This window comes from Hippocampus comes, unplaced genomic scaffold (assembly GCF_001891065.2).
Source record: "Hippocampus comes isolate QL1 unplaced genomic scaffold, H_comes_QL1_v1.1 scaffold125, whole genome shotgun sequence".
Classification (NCBI taxonomy): Eukaryota; Metazoa; Chordata; class Actinopteri; order Syngnathiformes; family Syngnathidae; genus Hippocampus; species Hippocampus comes.
This window is the reverse complement of record NW_017805453.1, coordinates 857,185-865,078: the sequence shown is the minus strand read 5'-3', so window position 1 is coordinate 865,078 and position 7,894 is coordinate 857,185. Positions and strand designations below refer to the sequence as shown.

Sequence of the window (7,894 nt, the reverse complement as noted above, 5' to 3'; positions counted from 1 at the left end):
TCAAAAGTCCATCGATAGCTATATGTTGTCATTTTGGTTGGAGCTTCAACATATGGATGTAATAACAGTATTATGACAGAATCCTGAAAAAAAATATCCTGGAAATTAACAATACAGTACTTTGTATGTAGGGAAGCTGTGGCAAAATACCTTACAATGATTGCTGGTCTAATATGTTGCAATTCATAATACAACTGGATTAGAATCTGCCATTTAAGCCTTTTATTAGTCCCACAAAAGGGGCATTCTGGATGGATTGAGAGGATTATCTTCTCAGTGTTGCCTAATAATTAAAAATCATGCTTGCTTTTTATTTTACCACTTGGTGGCAGCAGAAGCTAATGATGGACTGCCTTCAGCCATATGCAGCTTTAAAAAAAACATTCTTTTTTTTTAACAATTGTATGCAAATCTATTTTCAAAAAGGCGTTTTATTCTTTCAGAATGTTTTTAGATTTATTGATATTCATCCATGTAACATTTGTGAAAGCGCTGTATAAATAAAGATATATTAAACTCACCACACCGCAACATAGAGTGAGGTCAGACTTATTGTCATAACAGCATATCGACAAGGCAAACACTTACTAAATATCTACATATGAAAAAAGAAACTGAGAGGTTACTTGAATACATATTTATACAATACATTATATTTAGAAACTACCATTTGGACCACACTTGCCAGCAGAAATAGGTAATATTATAAAGACATGAAATATTTTACACTAAACTGTAAAAAAGACAGCAAAACTAAAAATCAAGTCTCATGCTGAGTCAAAAGCCAAAGAATAAAAATGAGGGTTTTTTTCGACAAGTTTTAAAGATGCGCAGTGGGGAAGCTTGCTGAACGTTTTGTGGGAGGTCATTTCAAAGAGAAGGACCAGCAACGGAAAAGGCTCGATCCCCTCTGAGCCTCCGCTTAGTTCTCGGCACCTCTAATAGTGTCAGACCTAACGCATCGGGCAGGTGTGTAGGGGCAGAGGAGCTCAGTAAAATGCGGGGGAAGGCCATTAAAAGACTTGGAAACAAATATTAGGATCTTAAAAAGAACTCTAAAATGTATTGGGAGCCTGTGAAGCGATGCCAGAGTAGGATTTATGTGCTCCCTCTTAACGTGTACCAGTCAAGAGGCGAGCAGCAGCATTCTGGAACAAATGGAGATGCTTCATGGAGGACTGGCTGACTCCAAAGTAAAGTGCATTACAGCAATCCAGCCGAGATATGACGAAGGCATGAATGACTGTTGCAAAGCGCTCTTGAGAAAGGAGAAGCTTTACATTAGCCAGCTGCCTAAGATGAACAAAGCTGGAGTGAACAACGGCACTAATTTAAAATCACTGTCCGGTTTAAGACCCAAGTTCGAGACCGTTAGCTTCAGATAAGGAGCCAGGCGACCAAAGTCCACAGGATGGGATGTACAAGAGCCACTGGTACCAAGCACTCTCACTTGCCGTCTTTTTATTGAAATTGAAGTAATTTACTGCCATCCAGGTCTCGATTTCCTCGAGACAGGATGAAAGTGGCCTCAGTGAGAAAGCATCTTTTGTATGTTACACTAATTATGAATTGATGTAGTAGTTGTCTGCCTTACTGCTGCAGAAGAATCCGTATTTTTAGAACGTACGGGTAATAAATAAATAAACAAATAAACTGGAAGGTGATAGAATTAAGATTCAACTTAAAAATTCATCGTTTGTTTTGCCGATAAATGAATCGAGTGATCTTAGGTCATGTGACTTGCTGTAGCTACTGTCGACTATTCTATGGATGACCCAGAAGGCAGTGTTCAGTCATGGGGATGGAGGCTCACTAAAACCCTAAAACCTGGCATTGTGTTGACTCCCCCCACCCCAACTTTAATTTTCTCCGTTCAAGATTTCTCCATCTGCAGTATAATGCACGTGCTAATGCGGTTGATTGGCTGTTGAGGTATTGGTGCGTGGAAACGAGGACGGGCGTGTTGCTTCAGTGCAATTACCAGGCGGTATTGATTATCGGGACAAATTAGGATGTGAGGCATGAGAGAGACAAGGAGGAGGCAAGAACTGTCATCCTCGCAAGAGCAAAGCGTTGGCCCAATTACGCCACACTTCCTCACTTTCCTTCTTCCCCTCATCTTTCCTCATTTCTTTGTTCTCCTTCCCTTGATCCCCTTCAGCATTAGTTTAACGAGAACGTTAATAAGCCCTCACGTCATAAGATGTTTGGATGGGTTTCATGTGCTTCCGTTGACAAAACTGCAAAGGAATTAAATCCCAGCCAAGTCAAGTCACTTGATTACAAAAGAAGTTATTTAATTTGAATTAATCACTGGTGATCACATATTTTGCACAATAAGTAATGTTTTCTATCACTGCATCCAAAAAGATATGGGCAACGATCAAAATGTAACTTTTTTTACACTTGAAAATTCCTTTATGTTGTACAATTTTTCAAATACAAAAGGTCAATGTACGATAAAAGAGTCAAATGTTGAGCTTGTAATTCATCCTTTTGTTGTAAGTTCAGGGATCAAATTAAGTCGTCGTAACTAGAATAAAATTTGATTACGCTGTCGCTGTCCATAATGTACATAGCTTTACTTCATCCTTTCAACTTTGAGAGAAGCTGCGTTCGATTTTCTTATTCAAGTGACCCACAAGAAGTCACGGCTAATTGGTGCGCATGCGCTAACTACTTCAACTTCCTAATTATTTTGTGCCCACGATGTAGTCGTCCATGCACACGAAGTAGTAGTTCGTGTCCGGAACAACGCTGTTCCTGATACGTTACCGAACTTCCCAAGTGGAGTTAAAAGGTGTTTCATCGAGGTGGTTTACTTTTGAGAAAATCTTCTGGGTAAGGAGGTCCACAAACTGAGAAGTAAGAACGCAAATCGTGAGATAATTATGTCCTCTTGCTCATCTTTTGAGTTCATTGGCACAACACAAGTTTGCTCTGGCTTTAGTGTTCCAAGACAAACGTTATTGCTTCATGGAAAGTTGGGCGGTTAGATTCTTAGTCCCCCCCCTCCCTAAAAAAAGGCATAAAATACCACAAAAATACTGTGATAAGTCTTGGGTAATTCTGACCTCATGCTGTCGTAAGAGTCAGCCTTCAAAAATGAGTCCTTGTTCCAGTCAGTCCATGAATCATCAATTTCTTGAAATCTAGACTATTTTTTTTATTTGAGTGTCAGAAATGAGAAGTTGAGCTTTAGACATCTTTTGGCAAGGTAGTTCAAGAAACAAAATAACAAACGGAAAAAAAAATATTTTCATTAAAGCAATGAAATAAAAACAAGATTACTTTATCATCGCCAATTTTGACTTGATTTGTCCCAACCAATCTGCCCAGCACCTTGGAACCAGTGCTGAGCCCCACTGGAGGCTCTCCCACTCATAACACCATCATAATAAAGAGTAAGCAGAACATTTTACATCGATAGATAGACAGATAGATAGATAGATAGATAGATAGATAGATAGATAGATAGATAGATAGATAGATAGATAGATAGATAGATAGATAGATATGTGGCTGCTAAGATACATAAAACCAGAATTGGTGTTTATCAGCAGCCTTTGACAGTGAGAGCCCTCCACTTTGGGTCAAGAGTGCATCAGTGTGGTTTCATCTCACATGAAGCACTCAGGAGAATTACAACCCCGTGTGTATTATTGGCATCTGCGTGCGTGTGCGCGTGTGATAAATGCATAAAACGGAGTGAGAATTGCCTATTGGAATACTCAGTATCCCACGCACAAATAGGCAAACCCATGCACGCACATTCGTGTGTGTGCGTGTGTGTGCGTGCGTGCGTGCGTGTGTGTGTGTGTGTGCGTGCGTGCACATGTGTGTATGTCTACTGACAGCAGGATTGTGTGGGTAGTGAGAATTCTCACAGCGGATGTCAATGTTTCTGCACACTCATGACAGGAGGTGACCATCAGTGTTTGCATGCTAAACATATCTTGAGTTGAGCACCACGACTACTGTATGTATGTACAGTAGCTCTCAATCCGGCTCATGGTTGAAACTACTGATGATGAACTGTATTGCACCGCATGTTGTTTATGTGTGTGTGTGTGGTTTCGAAACTCTATATATATATATATATATATGTGTGTGTGTATATGTGTATCATCTTCATTGTTGACTCATACCAGTCACTTGGAGGCTTAGCAGAAACAAGAATCACTACATTCCAGATGGATGGATGGACAAACTTTTCTTTTGGCACTGACCAAAAGAAATCATCTGCTGGTTATCACTCTAAAATGCAGCAGAGGAATGTTGATCATTTTCATGCCTTTTGAGTTCTTTTGAAAGGAAGCTCATTTCAGATGTTTGTTCACCCGCACGCTGGCTTCACAGTGCAGAGGTGCAGGGTTCATTTCCGGCTCCGGCCTTCCTGTATGGAGTTTACATGTTCTCTCTGTGCCTGCGTGGGTTTTCTCCGGGTACTGCGGTTTCCGCTCACATTCGAAAAACATGCATGGCAGGTTAGTGGAACACTCAATATTGTCCCTCGGTGTGAGTGTGAGCGTGAATGGTTGTTCGTCGATGTGTGCCCTGTGACAGACTGCACACACAGTAATAATTGACCTCACCCACAGTCGTTGAAATATTTTATTTTTGAAAGGGGAAGAAAATGCTCTACAAGACGATGGTTATGTTCGTATAAAATATGGAAATACAGGCAACTGAGGTATATCTGTCTTTCTACTGGTGAAGCGGGGCTCAGAGAAAGAAAGCCTGAGTGAACGATTTTTGTGAACGGATGACAGAAAAAACATTGAAATGTCTAGAATGATTTCTTTACAAAAGGCAAAGGACTTTGTGTTATTGTATTGCAACCTGCAGTTACATCTGAATAAGAAAAGTCGCCCTCTCCCTGAAAAAAAAAAAAAAAAACTTCCACAAATAACGGCATGCACCTTAGAAGAGATTCCAAGTTGCCAACAGATACATAAATGGAAAATCCAACAATCGGATATTACGGTACACATATTTTTTCCATGTATAAAATAATCCTTTGCTCTCTTTACTTCACCTTTAAATGGTAGATAAGTCAGACACTACACAAGAAATGCCGCAAATATTTGGCCTTTGCGGTGGTTATAATGCTCTGTTTTGAACATCAGCTCATATTTGATCCTCTTCCACCTTGCAAGTGTACCTAATGTTGTGACCTTTTAAACACAACCTCCTCTCCCCACAGGCAACAAAACCATCACCAAGTTCATGAAAGAAAGTTATGCGCTTATGTTTTTTTGTTTGTTTTTTTTTTTTTAACAAGAAAAATAGTAAATGTGTTACAATGCTGTTAAAGTCCTCCTCTTGGATTGCCGTTTAGTCATAAAATACTTTGTCCATATGATGAAAGAGCCTCTGAAAAACAGATTTCCTTGTTGTGTTCTGTTCGGAACACATAAATCCATCAAATGTCAAAAACGAAATTGTTTTATCACACCCCTGACTTAATAATGCTAACCACTGACCCTAACTTGACTCAAAACCTAACCCAGTAACTAAGCCCTCTGGCGAATTCTTAAATGACAATCTTATCTCAAATCGCTAATAAATTGACTTCTGAAATCGATTTAATTGCGCACAGAGCGGACATACTCGCAGGAATCCATGCCTTATTGTTGTATGAATGGCACCGCAGTTTTATTCTACCATCTGCCATCTGAAGCAACAACAGTGAAATTGTTCTGCCTGTCAAACTGTGATATGAAACCCCCGGGTGATGAAATTAAAATGAAGCAAACTATGCCTTAGGTGGCTGGCATAAACAGACAAACAAAGATATATTTGTACTTTTCAGACAAATTGAGTCTCACTGCGAGCGACGCATTCTGGTTGGGAAGGCTCGAACCCACTAACTCAAGCCCCGAACCCTAACCTACTCCTAACCGCTTAGCCCATAACTCCTCCTTAACTCACCTGTGAATATTCTCATTCATCCAGGTCGTCATACTCTCAAGGCACCGAATTTATCCCAACTGGACCATTTTGGTTGTTTTTGGAGACGTTTCTGGCTTCATCGGTTCATGCATCAAGGACAGCTCTCGACAAAGTATTGGAGTGGAAACCTAAGTATCAAGAGTATTGTCGCTGCTGTTATTTTGTATCCCAAAAGACTGAAAGTATTCTTGGCCAGGGTGTGCTTCGAACTTTCTGGATAAATACTTTTTACCAGGCATGCGCTATTGGCTCATGAACTAACGAAGTATGTTTGGTTGAGAAAGGAAACATCTTCAAACAGTCGCAATTGATTCAATGCCCGGAGCATACTCCTAAAACTTAACCTTGTTCCTAACCATCGAATCTTACCCTAACCAAAATCTCAGTCTCTAAAATTTCACAGAAATGTTCTCGGTATGTTTGGTTCCGTAAAAGTCACAACGCTTGCTGACTCTGGAACTTCAGCTCTCGTAACAACCGATTCTTCCCCTAAGAGTGGCACCACAGGTCATATAAGGCATTGTGATTTGCGTGACATACAGCAGGCAGTCGTCGTGGTGACAAAACCACCCATGGAACCGTCGAAACTGAACGTGTCGATTGTCATTTCAGTTGATTGGTGAGAGGACCTTCGCCGTCGTCGAATGTACTGGAGATACAGTACTGTACTGGTAAGAAACGTCGTACGCCTACTCACTGCTCACGTCACAATTCAGGAAGAGTAAATAGCAGGTTACATATTTGCGGCTCCCTTTGGCAAAATATAATCATATTGTCCTCTAATAATTTAGCTAAAACACAGTATGTACTAACAGAGAAGGTACACGAGATGAAGCCTGAAGGCGGTCCTACATAACAGCAGAGTGGTTCAGCCCTCTTCTATGAGTGTAAGTGGGCGTTTGGTGTATTTATAAGCCAGTGGGTTGGAGTACATTAACCCCTGTATAGTACAGAAGACAAAAAAAAATAAAAATAAAAATGCAATAAAAAATAAAACGTATTGTTGTTTGGATCCAGTGCGGACCGCAGTGACGCTCACTTGATGAAACGCAGAGGTGCCAGTGTTCCGTTTGTTTGAGGAGCTTTCCAGTCAGTGCTGCTATTCTCCGAGGAAGTGCACACGTGGCAGCCGCGCTCCGGCCTGATGGGGCAGCTTCGACTTCCCGTGTGAGGTCCGAGGACCTAGGAGGAAGTCCGCACAGGCCCACGGAGGTTGGTGGATCACCACACGCGGCACACCTTCTCCGAGACCATGTAGCTGCTTTTGTTGCAGCCGTACACATTGGCAAACTCTGGGAAGTTCTGAAGGGAGCCCAGCACCCTGAGACGGACAGACAGACAGACAGACAGACAGACAGACAGACACACACACACACACACACACACACACACACACACACACACACACACACGTAATATTTATGGGTTGGTGAGTTCTTTTTCTGTTCATTTTCTGTTGCAGTGTGTCCCAACCTTTTTTGAACCAAGGCCCGGATTTTACAATGGAGGAAAATTCACGGCACATCACTGAGCAAAACGATTCATAAAAAAATTGGATAAACAGGTTCGTTACGTACATTATGTGGATGATATAGATCAATTCACACATCGTTGTTTTTTTGGAGAAAAAAAATATTTGGTAAAAAAATTTAACAAAAAAACCCCCGGATATTTGGCTAATTTACCGTGGCACGCCTGATGATTTTTACATTTTTTAAAATTAGTTTTAGTGTGAGACTTTAAAAAAAATAGTATGGAAGATCTGTCGAGTGCAAGATTAAAAAAAAAAAATCAAATGAGTGTCATTTAATAAAGTAAACCATAATTCCCACGCGACTCTTTGACCTTCCTTCTTCTGTAAAGATGTACAGCGATCCGAAAATAAATACACTTAATATGAACCCTGAAAGCTCGTGTATGATACAAATAACCAAAGACA

General features: G+C 40.6%; 1 protein-coding gene across 1 annotated transcript in view; it reads right to left on the bottom strand.

Moving 5' to 3' along the window:
- Positions 1-4,600: 4,600 nt before the first annotated feature.
- LOC109518499 (neprilysin) overlaps positions 4,601-7,894 on the bottom strand; it is a 45,430-nt gene continuing 42,136 nt past the window's right edge. The window contains exon 23 of the mRNA XM_019874359.1: positions 4,601-7,276. Within this exon, the coding sequence (XP_019729918.1) occupies positions 7,177-7,276 (100 nt within the window). The 3' untranslated portion in view covers positions 4,601-7,176. The remainder of the gene's footprint in view (positions 7,277-7,894) is intronic.